Genomic DNA, 21,891 nt, shown 5'->3' on the forward strand with positions numbered 1-21,891 from the left:
TTCTAAAATAAAATCACTCGGCTTACACTATAGGCCATTCCACCTAGTACAAAAGGGCTAAGGGCCTAAATTAATAAAATTTCAATTACAATATGGGTCTCTGTAGGTTGGCCTGGAAACCTAAACTTCAATTATATCCATGTCCATGAGAAAATACATTCTAAATTTCAAATCACCAATGTATAGATGAACTTGTGTTATAACACAATCTAACTGTTAACAGACTGATGATAGACTGTTTTGAAGTTATTGGCCAAAAGGCAGCCATTTCAAATAACAGCATTTTGGCTAAACTGATATAACTAAAGGGTTATAGAAGATGGGTTATAAAGATTCTTGGGTGTCAGGCCTTTTGTTGATGAATATCTTGGAACTTAGCTGGTCCTTGAAGATGACAGGAAAACACACACACACACACACACACACACACACTACTCTCTCTCTCTCTAGGTTGAATTTGTGCTCCTTTGAAACTAATTTTTATTACTTTACTCAATATGAGAGGATTTGCTCTCATAAAATGTTAAGAAAAAATAGTTTACAAAATTTCTAGTATAAGCTTTATCTCAAATTTCTAGTGAATTATTTTTAAGGAGAGTTTTTTGCAGGTCTGCTTTCATGAATAAAACAATTATAATTAGTGATATCCACCTTACAATCAATGCTTATTCTAGCATCTCAAGTATGGCTCTGCCATTTTATATCTATAGCTTTATCTATAAAGCAGAAATCGCTACTGTTCATAATGAGAGTCCGAAATTTCATATACAAGGGTTACTTCTATTCAGTATAATTTAGTTAAGAAAGGAAGACAGTCCATTTTAGATGGATTTACATAAAAAACTGTTGTTAAAAAATAAAAAATTTCAACACTTAGGTTTTCTTTTTGTTTTTAAACTGGCCTATTCTAAATGCAATTCCCAAGTCTAATGAACACAGAAAAAAGTTTTCTTTTCCATTACACGGCTCAGAAAAACCTGGATGCAGGTCAATTATATTGGTAACAAAACAGCACATGTAATTTGTTTTACTTCACAAACTTATCCTCTTCCATAAACTGCAAAAAATAAAAACTTGGGGGGCTGGGGGGATGAAAAAGCAGGTCCTTTATTACTTCAAATATTCCATTATCCATATGGAAATTACCCATATTAATTACTCATGTCAACTTTAAATATGGACCAGAAATTATCTGAGCTCATCAAATACAGTGCTAAAAATAAAAGAGAACCTCAGAGACATACAATGCAACTATATTTTAAAGATGGAAAATTGAACTCTGCAGAAGTAAAATCACATATTTAACAACCAGAATTTTAGATTTTGGTGGCAGAAGTAGATCTGAAGACTAGGTTTTCTTTCCTTACTCCACAGTTCTCTTGTAAAGTCAATAAATCAACATGAAATTATCAAGTACCAGGCCCAGAGCCAAGCACTGGGATTAAAAAGATAGACAAAGGCCAATCCTTGCCCTCAAGGAGCTCAGTTTAATGTGGAAGACAACATGCAAGCAACTCTGTACAAACATGTTCTAGACAAGATGGAGATACTCTCAGAAGCGAAGCACTAAGATGGAGGATTAAGAAAGGCTCTATGCAGAGGTGGGTTAGCTGAGACACAAAGGAAGCCAGGAGTGGGAAGAGGGGAAAAGTGGAAAAGAGGGAAGTCCAGTTATGGAGACAGCCAGTGAATATCCCAGAGTTAGAAGCCTCAGGACTTATATGATGAATATCATCATTAATTATAAATATTTGGCTTTTGAACATGTTTTTGTTGTTTAAATTTTTAGAAGCAGCCAAAAAAAAAATATGGAGCCAAGTCTAAAGGGAAAGATAGGTGATGAGAAATATTTTTTTTTGAAAAATGATTTAAAAAAAAATGAGGTATGATCATAAAAGACTTATTATTCTCCCTGGAATGCCCCTTTACCACTTGGTTTAAATTCTACCTATCTTTCAAAGTTCTGTTCAAATATGAGCTTTCCCAGATGCCCACAAAAGGAATTTCTTCTTTATCTGAATATTCATATTTTATTTTTTATCATGTAATCACTACAGGTAAGAATCACTTGTGTATATTTTATCCCCCCCTACTAGGTACTAAGAACTTTGAGGCAGAAATTATGTTGTGTTCATATTTGAATCTCCCTGCCTCCTTCCCAACTCTAGTGTTAAACATTTAATAAATGTTTGCTGAATTAAAGAAACCCACTAACCTGCGTAAATGAGTATTTTCACTTCTTAGGGTTTGCATAGCTAAAGCTATTTCACCCTCCATTTTAGTATTTTCGGCTACTTCTGGAAGCAGGGATATGCACTCTCCCACTTCTCTAATCAACCTCTGAATTTCAGAATCCCCTATAAAAGAAGTAAAGCAGTAAAAGCAATATGATACATATCTGATCCCTAAAAAGGGATGTTTCACAAACAATACACATTGGTGGTATATATAAGGAGAACTCAATTATTCAGGGGTTAATTACCCATAACTACCATCCCTCTTGCCTCCCCCCGCTACATATAATGGGAGCGTTCTCCCATTAGAACTTTTATAAAGTATTAAGCAGTGTAAAAGGAAGGAAATGACACTCAATACATTTTGACTTTAGTAATCACCTTAGATATAACAACTCTGGTAGGTAGTTCATTGAATAGGGCCTATTTTTACAAGGGTTTTTATTTTGCAATCTTTTTTTCAGTCTTTCAATAAAATTTCCTGAAAAAAAAAAAAAGGTCTAGTAGGAAATTTATGCTAAACTTTTTACATTTATACCTTTGATAAATGATTATATTGAATAAGTCAGATTAAATATAGTTACCTTTATATTAGTGATTCTCTACACTAGTCTCATCTACAAGTCATAATTATGTCACAATGACAACTTTTGTTTCTGATATGAATTAACAGCTTACTCTACATGATCTCAAAGGCCCTTTATACCTTTAAAATTCTGACTTATCACCTTCTTGGTATATGATCAAAAGTAGCACTATTATTCCCATTAATTCTGTTGCCCTTTTTATCCAACTGATTTATTTATCACCCATGGTATCTATGAACTGAAAAAGTATGAGAATTGGTCACCAACATGATTCATTTATTTGGACTGAGTAATGTAAAGTTCACACATCCCTGGAATTCAATACTGACAGGTACTTAACAAGCATTTGTTGCTGAATCACGGAATTCTGAATGTTATGTGGTCCTAAAACATTTGAAATGAAGGCAAATATTAAGGTTTAATTTCTTTAAAAACTAAAGTCTTTATGATATTGTATAGAATCTTGTCTTGATGGCACATTTCTACCAATATTATCTTGCTCAGAGTTAAATATTCTAACTTTAAATAATTACTGATGCTAACAACAATCTGAAATAGGCATTTAGTTTTGTATCATGTTGTACAGTACAGTGAATAATAAAGTTCTAAAAGAAAGGATGCACCTGCCTTGCTCTGCAACCAGTGCCTTGAGTTCTCCCAATAAATACTTGAGTGTTCTCATTCTGGGGGATAATTCTTCTGGACTTGCACTTTTTGCCTTTGGTAAACACTTGGCAGAATTTGGGGCTTGCATAGCTGCTATTTCGTCATCACTTAAAGATTCCCAAATAGGTACTGAGGAGAATTCTTCTTCAGTGGCCAAGATCGTAGACTGCTCTATTGGGTCAGAGTTTTGGTGTTTCTCATGTGCTTTTACTCCCTGAGGATGTAACAGATCCAGGGAAGCCTGGATACATTTTAATAGATTGATTTCTTTGCCCAACTGCTCAGATATTCCTTGTGCTGCTAGAATTCCATTATTATGGACTAAAGGCTGAACAACTGGAGTAGCTGGGTTGTTTTCCCCAGAAGTGGGCAGACAAGATGTGTGCTGAAGATTAGTGATGATGGTTTGACCTGGAGCATTAGTAGAAGTTAGAGACACTGCTCCACTTTGTTGGGGAGCCTGAGTCTCCTAAATGGGGAAAAAAAGATATGTGAGGTTTAAAAATTTAAAAGCAATTTACAATCACCTGCAATGTAGTCATTGAGATTAATTAAAATCAGAATTATTAAAAGCTATATTTCTCAGAGGTGCTTATACAGTTTTTTTCTTAGGTAAAAGTGCATTACATAAAATAACTTTATATAAAGAAATAAAAAATTTGCATTCCAAAAAATCCTATGTTAGTTTTACTACACAGTACTATTCTTCCTCTCTTCTCCTGCCCTCAGGCTCAACACCAAAGGACCCTAAAAACAAAGATACCCTAAAAAAAAAAAACCCATTCCAAGATAAAATAGAATACTGCCACTGGATCAGGCCCTTGGTTTGAGACCTCCAGTAATTTGAGGAGACCTGTGCCCTACTCCACCCATCCATTTTGGCCTGTCTGTCTTCCAACTGTCTGAGCTAGGGTACTGAGTATCTGTTCTCAGCCCCAGTCTGTCACCTGATCTCTTCCTTCTATGTCCTTAACTGACCCCCTTCTTTTGTTGTTCTGGGTTCCCGCTATGCCTCATGTAGCTGTCCCTGGTCCTACTGTATTCCTTTTCCTGCTCTTGCTTCTCTGTCCCAGTTCCCACAAGTACTAAACGTATGCTGGACCCCCTCCTACCTCAGGCAGGCAGCCTTCCTATCTCTCTCTCCCTTGCCACATCCATAGGCAAATTCACATTACATAAAAATCTCTTTATATAGAAGACTGTGGAGCAGTCCACTTTACATAAAGTGATTGATTATCTACAAAAGCATATGTACACATGGATAAAGTACAAGCTGGACTTTTCTATAGTATAAGAAATTTTTATGATTTAGATTTGTTTGGCTCTTTACATATTGTATAAATATTATAAAACTCCATGAAATCTACAAACACCTTTCATAGTTTGAAGGTATGAAGAACTTAACATTAAGACACAAGGTTCATGAAATCCAATTTAATTTTCCTTGTAGAGCAAATGAGCTCTATTAACAATTGAAGTTTATGGTACAATGAATTGTACTTACAGATTGAACATCAGAAGGCTGGGTTGGATGAGGAGAAAGAACTGGTGTGGAGGTGGGTATGCCATAATTAAAGACTGGAGGACCTTGACATTTTAAAAGACAAAAAGAAAGGAAAGAAAACCTTATACTGTTTTTAGAATAAGAAGACAGTTTTAATTATAGTTCTTACTCACACTTTAAAATATATGTCATTCATACTAACCAGAGTCAGAAACACTTTGAGAACTTTGGGCATTGATCAGAGACATCTGTGTCTGCACGTGCTCACAGAAGGATTTGTACATCGTGGAAAAGTCAAAGTTGAAAGGTACTTGATTTGGTTGAATCTGTTTTGTGCTTGAAGGGTCTTTTTCATTTTCAGGAGAAGCTATATTAGCTGGATGCTTCTTTTGACCTGAAGACACTAATGGAGAAGGAAACAAAGATTATTCCAGATTTTCATACCATATGATTCTAAGGTTAGATGAGAGCTCTAATAATCATCTGTTGCAAATGTTGGAGGGGATGTGGAAAGACAGGTATAATTTTGGCTGAACAAACTGTGGTCTATGATTGTGATGAAATACTATTGTGCTGTAAGAAATGATGAAAGAGATGGTTTCAGAAAAATCAAGTTTTACATGAATACCAATATAAAGTGAATTGAGTAAAACCAAGAAAACATTGTCTACAGTAACAGCAACATTTTAACAATAATCAACTGTAAAAGACTTAGCAATTCTGATCAAGACAATAATCCACAACAAATCCAAAGGATTTCTAATGGAAAAATGCTATCCACCCCCAGAGGAAACCAATGAATTTTAGAGAGCAGACTGAAGCATATTGTTTTTCACTTTATTTTTCTTACAACATCCCTTTTATTAACATAGCTAACTTAGAAAAAGTTTTACATAACTTCACATGAAAATGGGTATTGTATTACTTGTCTCTCAATGAGTTGGGGAGGGGCTGGAATTTGGAACTCAAAATTTTAAAAAGTAATGTTTAAATAAAATAAAAATTAAATATCCCATAGAATATATATTTTTAATTGTCCATTCTCTATGCCCAAAGGGCTATAAAACTGTACATACAGGATCTCTATTGGATCTGTATCCCAAAGAGATCATAAAAAAGAGAAAAGGATCCACATGTACAAAAATGTAGCAGCCTTGTAATGGCAAGAAACTGGAAATTGAATGGATACCTACCAGTTGGGAAATAGTTGAATAAGTTATGGTATATGAATGTAATGTAATATTAATGTCCTATGAGAAATGATCAACAGGTTAATTTAAGAAAAGCTTGGAAAGCCTTACATGAACTGATGCTAACTGAGCAGAACTAAAACAACAGAGTACACAGTAACAAGATTATGTAATGATCAACTGTGATAGACTTGACTCTTCTCAACAGTAAAGTGATTCAAAGCAATTCCAATAGACTTGGGGATGGGAAATGCCATTTGAATTCAGAAAGAGAACTATGGAGATTGAATATGGATCAAAGCATAGTATTTTTCATTTTTTTTCCTCTTTTGGTCTGATTTTTCTTGCATAACGTGACGAATATGGAAATATCTTTAGAAGAACTGTACACATGTTTCACCTATATCAGACTGCTTGTTCTCTTGGGGAGAGAAAGGTGGGGGAAGGAAAAAAACTTGGAATACAAAGTTTTGCAAAGGTCAGTGTTGAAAACTATATTCATATCTATTTGGAGAAATAAAATACTATTCATAAAAATAAATTAATAATTGTCTTTCCCAATCCCTTTATTTAACTGACTTACACCTACTCTTTAAAATCTCCAAGGAAAGAAATTCTACAATTTCCTACTGATATATCCTGGGGTCTTACCATACTTAAAAATTATTTTTTTTATGGTTTCACTAAAATCCTTCCTAGTTCCCATTTTTTCCTGAAAAGAGAAATATAGAATAGCCCCAAAAATTTGTGCGTGCGTGCGCGTGCACACACACACACGGTTCTTAAAAGTAATGCTGTGAGATTTCCACCAATATTAATTAGATTCTTTGTAACTTAAAGAAAAATAGCTTTCTTGGACTGAAGTAGGAGTGAATAAATGAAAAAAGTGTAATAAACTCTTAGTATGTGTCAGGCATCGTATTATCTTAGAGAAATTTAAGTCCTCAGGGGGAAAATAACAAATAGATCATTTCCACTCTTTTCCTTTGCCCAGAAAAGGAAGGAAACTACTTGCCTGCCCAGTAGTTTGGAAGAAACCAGGAAGTGGTGTGCTTTGGGGCAAAATCAAGTGCAAGATCTTTCACCCAGGGTCCCAAGGACAAAGTCCTGATTCTGATGGGAGGGCAACGAGGACAATATACAGAAAAGAAATGGCATAGTTGAAAAATAGACAGGAAAAATGAATATAAACTATAAAATGAATCACTGAAATTCTTTAACTTGGAACCCCAAATCCCCCACAATCTGATCTCAATTTATCTTTCCATATCTATCATTGTCTCCAAATTCCCCAAATGTACTTTTGTCAGGATGGTTTACTCCCTAGTTTGGTTTAATAATCACAAATATGCTTGGTTCATTCCTACCTCCAACTCTGGCTTATGCTTAAACTCCTACAATAGAATGCCCCTTCCTACCTAATCAAATACTGCTAATACTTTCAAAGTCTACCTCAAACGCATTTTCTCTCATGAAGCCATCCATAATCACCAATACAGTTTAAAATTATTTTTTGGTAAATTTTGGTAAAAAGAGTATTACTATTTATAGCTCATTTGGCAGCTTAACAGCAATGCAAAGTAAGACGTTTTCTCATGTATGTCTTGTCTGCCCAACAAGTTCTCCTTGTAAATAAAAAAAGGGATTGTTTTTTTCTATTTTCTCATCTCCCAGAAGCTGGAAGTAAAGGGCTGCATAATGATAAAATATTTTTCAAATGAATAAATGGCAAGACTGATTTCTCTGAGTTCGGTATTCTTCTCCAAAGTCTATTCTGATGGATCATCATGGTAGGAAAGTACCAAAACTTTTTTTATCAATTGGGGAAAGGCTGAGCAAATTAAAGTATATCATTGCAATGGAAATACACCTTAATATGTTCAAGCATTCCCTAATTGAGAGACATACCATAATTTTCTGCTATACTAAGAGTCAATATAAATATTTAAATTACCAAGATATCTTTCCAATCAATATAAATGGCGATTTCAATATAAAGGTGGGCCTAGGAAAAGAGTGGAAATGTAATCTCATGCTTATTATATAGAATAAATAATTTCTTAAGAAGATAGTTGAGGACATGTAAAGGACTGCTTGCCATCTGGGGGAGGGGGTAGAGGGAGGAAGGGAAAAATCGGAACAGAAGTGAATGCAAGGGATAATGCTGTAAAAAATTACCCTGGTATGGGTTCTATCAATAAAAAGTTATTTTAAAAAAAAAAAGATAGTTGAGGAACGCTTTAGGTGGTGCAGAGGAAAGAACACTAGTCCTAAAGTCAGTTCAAATCTGACACACTTATTAGCTGTGTAACTTTTGAGCATATCACTTAACCTGGATTACTTCAAAGAAAGAGAGGGAGAGACAAAGAGACAGCGAAAGAAAATGGTAAACACAGAATATTCCCAAAAATGTAATTAATTCTAAAAGAGGGGAAATTAAATAACTATCCATATGGGATTCATTTCAAAATTAGCTATGTATGTGTGTATCATATTGTTATCACTTGGTAAAAGTGAAGATTATAATAAGAGTAACTCTCTACCTTCATGGAGTTGATATTTTAGTGGGAAAACATAACATGTAGACTAATGACTGATTCAATGCAGTGTTTAAGAAGTTCTCTTCAGCAATGTAGACCACAATTCCATAATTATGCACGCTCTTTCTGACTTTGCAAAAAAGGGGATCTAGGGAACTACTGAAAATTTTTCTTTCTACACGAAACATCCTAAACCTCCATCTCCCTTTGGGTCACCAAGAGAAAGTAAGAGAGGTGTTGAATCAGATCTTATTTCAAGTCTCATGTAGTCTGTGAGCATATAGAACTCCTATAATATTAAGGTAATATATCACCTGAAGAAAATTAAGGTCTTTTGGGTAAATAGAGAAATATTATTTGATTAGGCATTCATTTAGAATCAAGCAAATAATTCCCTTATCAGGTAGCTGATTGTGGGAAACCTGAAATTGTGAACTAAACTGCTTAGCTGAATTTGAAAAGTGACGTATGTCATCAAATGAAAAATATTCTTTAAAAAAATTATTATTATAGCTTTTTATCGACAAAACATATACATGGGTAATTTTTCAACACTGACCTTGCAAACACTTCTGTTCCAACTTTTCCCCTCCTTCCCTCCAACGAGGAATAAGCTCTCCAACTTTGAGAACTAGTTATAGAATGAATTACAACAATATCATCAAACAAAAAAGATATCTGCTAATGAACAGAAACCTCAGGTGTATTCTTTATATTTAAATCAGAAAAAAAGAAAAGTACTTACAAATTTCTTTACGGACACAAGAAGGAACATTTTTGGGAAGTCCTTTCTTTTTTGGTTTGTTTCCTTTGTATTCCCAAGGTCTGGATCCAAGCTTCCTAGAAGATCCTTTTCCTGGATTCCCATAGGTTGTCTCTGAAGATTAATTTAAACCAAAAGTCACTAAAATACACAATTTATACAATAAAAAAATGCATATCAATAAGACATTAATAAAAATCAAATTTTAACCTTCATTTTGCAAAATATCCTGGAATAAAGATGCGCAACGTTCAAGTCCCTGGGGCACTGCTCCAACCTGTAAGTAAAATATCTTTTAGAATAAGTTCCTAGTTAAAGAAAATAAACATAAAACTAAGAAGATGTGAGCACAAGGAAGAAGATAGTGGAGCTACCTGCAGTCAGTTAGTAAGCATTTATTAAGAACTTATTTATATGTTAAGTAGCCTGGAATTTAAAGAAAGGCAAAAACAGTCCCTGCCTTAAAGTATACATTTTAAGGGAGAAAGAGGACATGTAAATAACAAGGCATATAGAATAAATGAATAATTGAATGAACACACCACCAAACACACACATAACGGATAGAAGTAATCTCAGAAAAGAAGGCACCATTAATTAAGGAGAAGAGAGCAGATTTTAAATGCCAGAGGATTCTATATTTGATCCCAAATGGATCACTCACTGAATATGAGAGTGATACATTCAGACCTACATTTTACAAAAGTTACTTTGATAGCTGAGTGGAATATGGATTGGAGTGGGGACAGGCTTCTCCAAGGAGACCAGTTAGAAGGTTATTGGATTAGTGCAGGGGAAAGTTGATGAGGGCATGAATTAAAGTTGTGGCTGTGTGAATGGAGAGGAAGGGATATATTCTAGAGATGGAGGTAGAAATGATAATTTTTGGCAATCGAATGGATATGCAGGTAAGAATGAGAATGACACTAAAACTGTGCACTAGGCAGTAATAAGAAAGTCCGCGGAAGAAAAGATAATGAATTCTGTTCTGTATATGCCAAGTTTGAGCTGCCCTTGGGATATCCAATTAGATGTCTAGAGGTGATGCATGCTTTAGGAGAAAGGTTAGGGCTAGACTCTAGGAATCCTTTGCATAGAAATCGAAATTCATGGGAACTGATAAAAACTATCAAGTGAGACAGAGGGCCCATGACAGAGCCTTGGCGAATAGCAATAATCAGTGGGTATAAAATGGATGAAGAACCAGAAAAGACTGCAAAGAATCAGGCAGACAGACAGGAGAACAAGAAAGCCACAGTGTCACAAAAACCTAGAATGCAGAGCAGATGTGTCTATGTTCAACCAAACTATTATTACCCTGTCTTATTGAAGTCTAGGAATATGCTTTAAAAAAGAGGCAATAAAAAAAAGTCAGGCAATGCCATCAATTTTGATATATTTGAGAGTGAGCTGTATAATTGTGTGGCTTCCATGTAATCCAGGGTAAGGAAAGAGAGGACAAGTCAGAAAAGGAGACTGCAATCTATGAGGTACAACAGTTGCTGAGGCCTGGACTATATACATATATGGTCATTCTCCCTTCTGTGTGTGTTGTGGTAGTTTTTGGAATTATGCATAGTCTGGGAAGGTGCTCCAAAGATATGTATTCTGCTTCCTTAAGAATGTTTCCTGTGTCTAAGCAGCACAGTGGATAAAGCATTGGGCTTCGAGTCAGGGAGACCTTTTCTTCTTGAATTCAAATCTGGCCTTAAAACAATTACTAGTCATTATTCCTGAGGAAACCTCAGTTTCCTGACATCAGTAAAATGAGCTGGAGAAGAAAATACCACACCACTCCAGTATTTCTACCAAGAAAATCCCAAATGAGGTAAAAAAGTCAGACATGACTGAAAAATGATTGAATAACAATTTTGTCTTGAATAAAGTGGTTGTACTGACCTAAGGTCTGGGCACAATCAACACCATTAAGATTTGGTCTATACTGATTTCTAATTGTGAGGTTCAGCAAAAGCTGTGTACACAGTGACTAACTTTTATGAACACTCATTCTTCTTGGGACATATATGGTAATTAAGAAACAAGATAAGGGAGGAGGAAAGGAAGCAAGATAATGACAAGAAATAAAGAGGAAAAATGATGTTTCTTAGTTGTCAGTATATAAATATTATGTGTAAGTATTTCCATTTATTAAGACTTACAAATGGTCAGATTAAATGAACTTTTGTGTCTACAATGATGAATTTTTTTTTTTTTTTTTGCTTAGGCAATTGGGGTTAAGTGACTTGTCTAGGAAAGTGTTAAGTGTCTGAGGCTGAATTTGAATTCAGGTCCTCCTGACTTCAGGAACCATGCTCTATCCACTGTGCCATCTAGCTTCCCCAGTGATGAAATATTGATATATATTTTTTATTCTTACCTGTTCATCAGAATCAGTAGAGTGCAGGGAGTAACCAGAATCTATATCAGCACGGGCTATTTTTCTCATATGGATCCTGGAAAACAAAAGCATTATGTTGGCTTTAAAAAATCAATTTAAATATACATTTAAAAAACCCTAAATATCAAAATTAAAGAACAAATGATGCTTCATTTAATTATATAATAAAATAAATTTGCTATCTTAGTCATCTTTAGAAATCTATTTAAAGATTTTAAATCTTTAAAAATAAAAAAATTTAAGGGGATTTCCTTCCAATGGCATTTAAGCTCCTATTTGAAGATAGTGAGAGAAGCCAACAGGCGGAAATAAAGAAGAGCATTCCAGACACAGGGAAAGCCAGTGAAAATGTTCTGTCAAGAAATGAAGAAATGTCTTGTGCATGGAACAGCATAGAGGTTGATGTCCATGGATACAAATGGGTATACAGAAACTTGATATATTCCATATTACATTGGAACCTTAATAAAAATCTTTGCTAGGCATACTGAGCATAGGTTCATAGAGATTTGTTACTATCCTTGTAAATTTGTAAGTAATATTACTGCCTTTGATGATTGCATGTGCTGTTTTGGCTGAAACATTAAATTTGTTTAATGTAAATTGCTTATTACAATTTGAGAGCGTTTGAGATTGTCCTCTGAAAGAGACAGGAATTTGAAAAGATGCAAGTAAAAGCCTTTTAATGTCTGCAGAAATATGGATAAAATGTTTTACTTGAGAAGAAATTCACAACATTTTATAAAATTTATTAACAGACATTATTTCCCTACTATGGCAGAAAGTAGGCAGAGACCCACACCTAATACCATATAACAAGATAAGGTCGACATGTGTTCATGATCTAGACATAAAGAATGATATTATAAACAAATTGGAAGAACACCGGATAGTTTACTTCTCAGATTTGTGGAGGAGGAAGGAATGTGTGACCAAAGAAGAACTAGAGATCATTACCTAATCACAAAATAGATAATTTTGATTATATTAAGTTAAAAATTTTTTGTATCAACAAAACTAATGTAGACAAGATTAGAAGGGAAGCAATAAACTGGGAAAACGTTTTTATATCCAAAGGAACTGATAAAGGCCTCATTTCTAAAATATATAGAGAACTGATTCAAATTTATAGCAGTTCAAGCCATTCTTCAATTGATAAATGGTCAAAGGATATGAACAGACAATTTTCAGATGAAGAAATTGAAACTATTTCTAGTTACATGAAAATGTGCTCCAAATCACTATTGATCAGAGAAATGCAAATTAAGACAAGTCTGAGATACCACTAGACACCTATCAGATTGGCTAAGATGACAGGAAAAGATAATGACAATTATTGGAAGGGATGTGGGAAAACTGGGAAACTAATATATTGTTGGTGGAACTGTGAATGGATCCAACTATTCTGGAGAGCAATTTGGAACTATGCTCAAAATGTTACCAAACTGTGCATACCCTTTGACTCAGTAGTGTTTCTACGGGCTTATATCCCAATGAGATCTTAAAGAAGGAAAAGGTGCAAAAATATTTGTGGTAGCCCTCTTCGTGGTAGTAAGAAACTGGAAACTGAGTGGATGCCCATCAACTGGAGAATGGCTGAATAAATTATGGTATATGAATGTTATGGAATACTATTGTTCTGTAAGAAACGATCAGCAGGATGATTTCAGAGAGGCTTGGAGAGGCCTACATGAAATGATGCTAAGTGAAGTGATCAGAACCAGGAGATCATTATACAAAGTAACAACAAAATTATACAACGATCAATTCTGATGGACATGACTCTCTTCAACAATGAGAGGATTCAAACCAGTTCCACTTATGTAGTGATTAAGAAAGCCATATACACCCAGAGAGAGGCCTGTGGGAACTGAGTGTGGAACAAACATAGCATTCTCACTCTCTGTTATTTGCTTGCATTGTGTTTTCTTTCTCAGTTTTTCTTTTCCTTCCTTCTTGATCTGACTTTTCTTGTGCAGCAAGATAATTGTATTTGTATACATATATTGGATTCAATATGTATTTCAACATATTTAACATGTATTGGACTACCTGCCAGCTAGGGGACGGGGTGGGGAAAACTTGGAACAAAAGGCTTTGCAAGGGTCAGTGTTGGAAAAATTACCCATGCATATGCTTTGCAAATCAGAAAAATCAATCAATCAATTAATTAAAAAGAGAGGTAGAAAAACATTATTTCTGAACCTCAACTGAAATAAGATAAAAGAAAACTCAAAAGAGTCAGTTCAGAATAGTTCCAATTAGAGACTCTGAAAAAAAGGACTAAGGTAATCTGCTTCTATAGTATGGAAAGAAGGCCAAAGTAGAACTTAGTAACAGTAGTCAAATCTGTTAGTGGTTTTGAAAAATGATAATAAGTAATTGCTATGTTTCTTTTTTTTAGGAGTGAATATGAAGAAACATATTTACAATATAGTAATGAGTTTCGAGATGAGATATTTTATAAAGTCCTACTGGTAAAGCTTGTGAAACAATGAAACATAAATAAGGAAGTATAATGGACCCAAACTGAGCAGAGTTTTTTTAATGAATGGAAAGCCATCAGTATGTTTGAAGGAATTTCATTATTAGTTTTGGTCAAAGACTAGGTAGCCTGCTGAAAACCCCCAATTCCTTAAATTATATAATTTCTTACCCTTTCTTTCCAGTTGTTAATTTACTTGATCCAGTCTGACTTCCTGCTGATACCTGCTGAATATTAAAGTGATTGTCCAAATATTTATATTATAGTACATTAGCAGCATTACTAATTATTCTTAAATGAATTAAATTCAACTTAAAAGTTTATAGTTTTCATGTACATACAAAACCCAAAATACTCTGACAAAAATCAAAGTATTATATTAAATATTCCTTATGTAATAAATGATTAAAACCAAAACTTGTTCTTCATAAGAAAATTTTTAAACACAAGTATCCAATCTGGGATGTACTGTAATCCTCTACCAATCCATGCTGTCTCACATAATTGGGAAAAAAAAAAAAAAACAGGCGCTGAAGATGTCTTCATTTTAGTGCAAGTTCTTCTTCCATTTATGTAAACTGTGACCCCTTTACAAATTAGTAGATTGACTTGAAGAGTTTCTATGTCAAAAAATCCAACATTTTGAGGTTACCTTTTAAAGGTAACTTAGTCCTGGAATGAGAGACATACAGTTTATCATCAGGCTTCTTTCTAGCTTGGAAGGGATAAGAGTCTATTCTCCATTTGAGAATCCAGTCACCTCTATGCTTTGATAAAGTATCACAGTAGAATTTCAGTAGATAAGTACTAGAACATTTTTTTTTTGGTTACTGACACCAATACTTCAAACCAAGAGGTGTCAGTCAATAGAAACCAACTGCTTAGCTAGGTGAAACAGTGAATGGAGCATTATACCTGGAGTCAGGAAGACCAATTCAAATTCAGTCTCAGACTCAGGAGCTGTCTGACTCTGACAAGTCTGACAAGTGTCTGACAAGGCACTTTATCTATTTGATTGATTGATTTTTTGATTTGCAAAGCATATGCATGGGTAATTTTTTCCAACACTGACCCTTGCAAAGCCTCATTTCCCTTATCTGTAAAATGGGGATAATAATAGTGCCTATCTTCTAGGTTAGCGTGAGACTCAAATGTGATAATATTTGCAAAGCAGTTAGCATAGCGCCTACCACACAATAGGCACTATGTAAATCCTTATCACCCCAACCCTGACCACATTTAGCACTGTGCTATCCCACCACTGTGGGATATAAAAAAAAACAAAAGACAGCCCATACTTTCAAACAGTTTCTTATATAAGCTATATGAAGGATAAATTGGAAATGATCAACAGAAGAAATATACTTGAATTAAGGGGGTTTGGGAAAGATTTCCTATGGGATTTTAGCTCACACATGAAGAAAGCTAGAGAAGTCAAGAGGCAGATAGGAGGAAGGAGAGCATTCCAAGCATGAAAGGAACCAGTGAAAATGCCCAGAGGCAAGACATGAGTATCTTGTTCAAAGAACAGCAAAGAAGTTATGCCCCTGGATATAGATGGACATACCAAATAGACATATTGCATATTAGGTAGGATCTTTACCAAACATTTTTACTAGGCATACTGAGCACAATGTTTGAAAGTATCTATTATTATCCTTACCAAAAAAAAATCCAAAACTAATATTACCATCTTTGAAGGCTGTGTGTTATTTTGGTTGTTGAGTCTAGTTCAAATTAAGGAGTGTTCCAAATCACTTTACTATGAACTATATACCACTACTGTGAATAGTATCTTATTAAAGCATAGATCCAAACACCCAATTTCCTGAATAGATTCAACAACAAATTCCCCATATCTTCTTCAAATATACAACTATTTCAATACATTAAATATTTTTTAAATTAAAAAAGTTTTTTTAAAGCTATGTACCCAATACTTTGTTAAGATACATTGTAGAAAATAAAAAGTAGAAATTACTCTGGAATATCTGACAACTTAGCCGAAACAACCTACTATTATTGTCTTAACTATACAACAATGAGGCAAGCGTCGTACACAACAGAATTTATACATTCAAGAAAGTGTTGTTCATTGAAAGTACTCTATGAGATTATTCATTCATTCCAATGATTCTACCATCATTCAAAACATTTTAGGAATATCTTTAAGGCCAATTATTGTATATGTGTGTATAGCAAAAGAAAATCAGACTTATTTTGTACTCATAATTCATTTTTAAAACCAAGATTTGTCATTACTCAGATTATTCAGTTAATTATCTGGGTCATAGATTTAAAGATAAAAGGGACCTTAAAACTCACTTGATTAAACTCTTTCATTTTACAGATGAAAAATCTGTAGATAGAAAGCTTATATGGCTAGCCTGAGATCACTCTGGCAGCGAGAAGCAGAGTTAAAGCAGCTAAACCAAAGTTTTCTGGCTACAAATCCCATAGTTCTTTATCTTTTATTATACAGTTCCCCAAGTTGTAAATAGGGCATTGGATTTAGCATCAAGAGACATAATATTAAATCCAATCTCAGATACTTACTAGCTCTGTGTCCCTGTATAAATCAATTAATCTTTCTAGGTGCCAGTATTCTCGTTAGAAAAATAACGAAGTTCAACCCAAAGGTCTCTTCAAGTCAAAGACAAGACACTATGATCCCATTCATTACAAGTATTTTACAGTGACTTTCAGATCTTTCCAAAATACATTGAGAAAGGGTACAGATTTACCTCCATTTAGAATGAGTCGAGGTTCTAAAGATAATTTCAAAAGGCAAAGTTCCAAAAATGCTTGATAGTTATTTCATTGCTACTGTGACATTTATTCTGATCATAGATTAAATAATTTTCCAAATGAAAATCTACTTTTTCTCCCTATCTCTTTCCACTTATGAGAAAAAAGGAAAATTCTCGTACATACAAGTATAGTCAATCAAACCAATTTCTCACATTAGACCTGTTCAAAATATCTCAATCTACACTAGGTTCATCACCTTTTTATCAGAAAGATGGCCAATTTCACCATGAATCATTTGGAATTGTGGTTGATCACTGTATGATGCTGATTAGCATTCCCGGGTCTTTCAAAGTTAACTATCTTTACAAGATTATTATTTTTGGCTCAGCTAACTTTGTATTACTCATGTCTTCTCATGTTTTTCTGAAACCATGCCCTCCAATACTTTTTGTAATACAATAGTACTTTATCCAACTTATATGAACTACTTCAGTTTCTAGTTTTTGGATACCATAAAATGATCTGCTATAAGCATTTTTATATTTATGGGTCCTTTTCCTTTTTTTTTTTTTTGTGGGATATAGTCATATTAGTGCTATCACTGAATCAAATGGTATGTTAAATTTAATAGTTTTGGACATAGTTTATTTATGAAGTGGTAGTCATTTTGATGGAAAAAGAGCGCTTCTTAACATGATTGCTGCAAATGAGTCAGCAGTCACTTAGATATAAGTTTGGGTTTTGTTTATTTTTAAACAAGGTATTACTGATGGATCTCATCAATCAGAAGAGATTAAATTTCAAAATTAAAAATTTTTTTAAATTAAAAAAATTTAATGGATTGAAATAGTGTTTATTTGAAGACGATATGGGGATAACTGATAAGGAAATTAAATATAAATGAAAGACAACTATAGGGTGAAGTTATTTTGGAAACTCTTCATAAAAGAAGAGTTTGAGTTGAGTTGAGGCCAGGCTGAGTAGTTTGCATTTGATACAAGAGAGAGTCATTGTAGGTTCTTGGTCTGGGAAAAATGTGATAAAAATGTAATTTTAAGAGATTTAATCTGGTAATATTAAATGGAATGGACTAGAGTGAAGAAGGACTAGAGGCAGAGATCATTAAAAATGTATATGATAAAGCTAGTGGCTTATGAAAATGAAAAAAAAGAAACAAACTCTAGAAAATAATACAACATAGTAAAAGACTTGTGGGAGTTGGAAAAGAAGAGGAAGAAAACAACAATAACTCAGCTATAAGATTAGAAGGTCAGGAGAATGGTGGCACCATTGACAGAAATGAGTGCTCTGGTAAAGATAACAATTTTTAATAGGAAGAAACGTACTAAAGTTAGAACTTAATAAACTTAAACTGAGTTTGACTGATGACAATATAAGACATGGCTAGGCAATTGGAGACATTCTGTAAGCAGTTGAAATCATAGGAATTAGACGCAAAGGAGAAATCAGAGCTGGAGATGTAGACATCAACAAATTGATGATTGTTGAAGTCATTTATAACTTAGGAATGGAAAGATGAATACTCTCTAAGACTAAGGTAAGTTTAAAATTTGCGAAGTTGAGAATTCACCCATAATTGAGGAAGAGTCATCATGGCTGAGAAGAGAAAGAAGAACCATTTAAAAAAAAAAAATCAACTTCATAGGAAGAGTCCTGAAAAAGAAGAAAGTTTCAAGCAGTAGATGACTGTGTTTAATGTAACAGAAAATTTATAGATGAGGACTGAGGTTCCAGAGGTTAAATGAGGTTCCAGAAAAAATGCCTGGAATTGAGAGATGGAATAAAACACCTGTTATCTTTCAACGCTGCATTTTCACTGACTGTACCCAATGTTTAAAATGTTCTTCCTCCTTGTCATTGTCTCTGAGCTTCCCCAATATCCTTCATATCTGTTAAAATCTTGTTCTTGAAGCCTTTCTCATCTCCCTTCAATTTTAGTCTTACTTCCAAGAATACATCCTATAAATAACTTGTTTGTATATAATTGCTTTTGGGACTATCCCATGCCTTTCTCTGTATTCCTAATACTTGGCCCATCATAAGTTTTCTCTCTCTTTTTAAGATCCATACTCCTTAGATGAGTGTGTTTCATAATGACTGCCTTTTTTCTTTATCCTTAACCCATACAATCAAGGAACAAGTTAAATCAACAAGCATTTAAGCTTCCTTTGTGCCAGGCACTGTGCTAAGTGCTGGGTATACAGAATACATTAGAAAAAAATCAACAAAGGGAAGGCACTAGGATAAAGAAGAATTGGTAAACAGTATTGTAGAAGATAGAAATTTTACCAGGGACTTGAAGAAAGCTAGGGAAGCCAGGAGGTAGAGATTAGGGGAGAGAGCAGAGACAGACAGTGATAATATCCAGAGTAGTCCTGTGCTAGGAAGAACAAGGAGGCTAATGTCATTGGACTGCAGAATAGAAGGTAATAGTGGTTTGAAGAAAAGTGGGTGAGAGGAAAAGATGATGCAGAATTTTGGATGACCAAGGTTTTTACATCTGATTCTGAAGTGATAGGGAATCACTAAAGTTTGAATGTGCTTGTGTGTGACCATGATTAGATTTCTGCTTCAGGGAGGTCATTTTAGCAGATGAGCATAAGATTAACTACACTGAGAAGAGACTTGGAGAAAGGAGACTAACCAGCAGGGTATTTCCCAGTTCACATGTGAGGTGATTTAGGAACATCAAAAAAGGAGATTTCCATATTCCCGAGATGTTACAAAGTTAAGATCAACAGGCCTGGGCAACAGATTTGCTTTGGGAGTGGGAGTGGGTGGAGTAGAGTGAGGAATACACAAAATTAAGTCTAAGTACTTGGGGATGTTTCTGAGAGGTTAATGGTATCCTCAACAGTAATAAAGAAGTTTAGAAGAGGGAAGAGGTTTTGGGAAGAAGATAGTTCAATTTTGGATATGTTGAGCTTAAGAAGTCACGAGCTTGAGATGTCCCATATACATATGAGATATGAAACTGTAAGACACAGAGAGGTTAGGGCTGCAAAAGATGGATTTGAAAATCAGCAGGATTTTCTCTGAGCTCTGAGGAACAAGTTAGCTAGTGTAACCTAGATAAGATTCACAAAGGAGGCTGAGAAATAGCCAGGGAGAAGAAGAGAGCTAGGAGAGAGTAATGGAGGATAAAGATCAAGAAGAGGCTACAACATGTGCCAATTAAAAGTGAAGAGTTTTAGTTGAATGATGATTGAACCATACGCTGGAGAATGACTGAGGTCATAGGAAACCACTAGAGGGAGAGGAAGAGTTAGAAAAAGAGAGAGGGAAAAAGGAAGAGAGAAATAGAAGCAGAGACAAGAGATAAAGGAATGAGAGAAACAGAGAGAAAACCAAAGTTGCAACTTTAAGGAAGAACACTGATGAATGAGTTAAAGATGGATTTGAGTGGGGAGAAACCCATCAGTAGGGCTATTTTAATAGATCTACTAGAGGGAGAAATAGAGAAACAGTAAGAGGAGAGAAAGAAAGAAAAAGACAGAGAGATCTGCACTTTAGGAAGATCACTTTGGTAGATGAGTAAAGGATGGACTTGTTTGGGGAGGGACCTATCAGCAGGGCTATTTTAATAGTTAAATTCACTTATCTGTGTATATTAGGATGTGAATATATATATACATATATATGAATATACAAAGTGTGTATATATATATATATATATGCATATACACGCACATCCCCACCCTATACCACATTCTTTAAAAGATATTTACGGACAAAGGACAACAGAATACAGGACTGTAACATGAATAGATGAAGTGAGGTTTTTTGAGGATGAGGGAGAAATGAGCATATTTTAAGAAGAAAAGCGGCCAGTAGAGATTGAAAATAAATGAGACATGTATAACTGACCTCCTAATACTTGCTTTCCCAAAATATCCGGGGAAGGGCTGGACAAAAGAGATTTTGGAACTCAAAATATTTTTTAAATGAATGTCTTAAAATTTTTTAAATTAATAAACAAGTTGGGGAGAGGAAGATGATGGATCAAAAGGGCGAAATTTGAGGGAGAAAGCCCTAGGCGGTGAGTTTTTCAACTTCAGCAGCTCCCCAAGCCTTTGCACGACCGTAAGGGTCGGGGGAAGAAGCGCTCACACAGAGATGCTACGGACATCGTCATTATCTCTGCAAACCACTAAGCATAACGTTCCCTCCTCATGGTCACTGCCCCGGTCACACGGTGGGTCCAAGCTGGTACACAGGTCTCCAGACTCCCAGTTTAAGGTTCGGATCCCTACCCTCAAGACAACTAGAACTTGGTAAGATTACATATCCCGACTGTGTTCTTCCAACTCCTCACCTGCGATGACCGAGGCCCGGACCTCACCATCTCTCGGACCTTAAGGCGTCCATCGAGCCTCCTGCCAGAAGCCAGGCGGTTGACCGAGTTAACCGCCATAGGAACCGTAACCCTCTCGGGCCGCCTTCCTCCGTTCCTTGGGCTTCCGTTTCCTGTTTGGTTCCCGCCGAATGCAGCGCTTCGACTTTCTCCAATCGACCAATCGGATCTTAAGTCCCCCGTCCCGCTGCTTCTGCGCAGGCGTGGAAGTGGGGTCACGTTCAATTAGCCTGTGCCTCAGAAGTTACTTCCGCTAGGAGCCGAGGTAGGCGTGTAATCCTTAGCTTTCGGGAAAGGTTTTCTCTGAGCCGGAGGGGGTTAAGTGGTCTCGTGGTGACCGAAAGGAGAAATTTCTCGTAGACCAAAGGAGAACGCGACCAGGGACTTGTTTTCAAACC

General features: G+C 35.1%; 1 protein-coding gene across 3 annotated transcripts in view; it reads right to left on the minus strand.

The window, feature by feature from the left end:
• Nucleotides 1–21,591, minus strand: part of CCDC14 (coiled-coil domain containing 14) — a 40,737-nt gene extending 19,146 nt beyond the window's left edge. The window contains exons 1-9 of one of the 3 annotated variants that reach the window (XM_051985439.1): nt 21,455–21,591; nt 14,539–14,591; nt 11,862–11,937; nt 9,695–9,761; nt 9,467–9,598; nt 5,194–5,394; nt 4,992–5,074; nt 3,449–3,956; nt 2,216–2,357 (exon numbers count right to left, since the gene is read on the minus strand). In XM_051985439.1, coding sequence (XP_051841399.1) covers nt 2,216–2,357; nt 3,449–3,956; nt 4,992–5,074; nt 5,194–5,394; nt 9,467–9,598; nt 9,695–9,761; nt 11,862–11,937; nt 14,539–14,591; nt 21,455–21,553 — 1,361 coding nt within the window. In that variant the 5' untranslated portion in view covers nt 21,554–21,591. Of the gene's footprint in view, nt 1–2,215; nt 2,358–3,448; nt 3,957–4,991; nt 5,075–5,193; nt 5,395–9,466; nt 9,599–9,694; nt 9,762–11,861; nt 11,938–14,538; nt 14,595–21,454 lie in introns of all 3 variants that reach the window. The other 2 variants (XM_051985438.1, XM_051985440.1) reach the window with 2 other exon arrangements.
• Nucleotides 21,592–21,891: the final 300 nt, after the last annotated feature.

Source organism: Antechinus flavipes, chromosome 3 (assembly GCF_016432865.1).
Source record: "Antechinus flavipes isolate AdamAnt ecotype Samford, QLD, Australia chromosome 3, AdamAnt_v2, whole genome shotgun sequence".
NCBI lineage: Eukaryota > Metazoa > Chordata > Mammalia > Dasyuromorphia > Dasyuridae > Antechinus > Antechinus flavipes.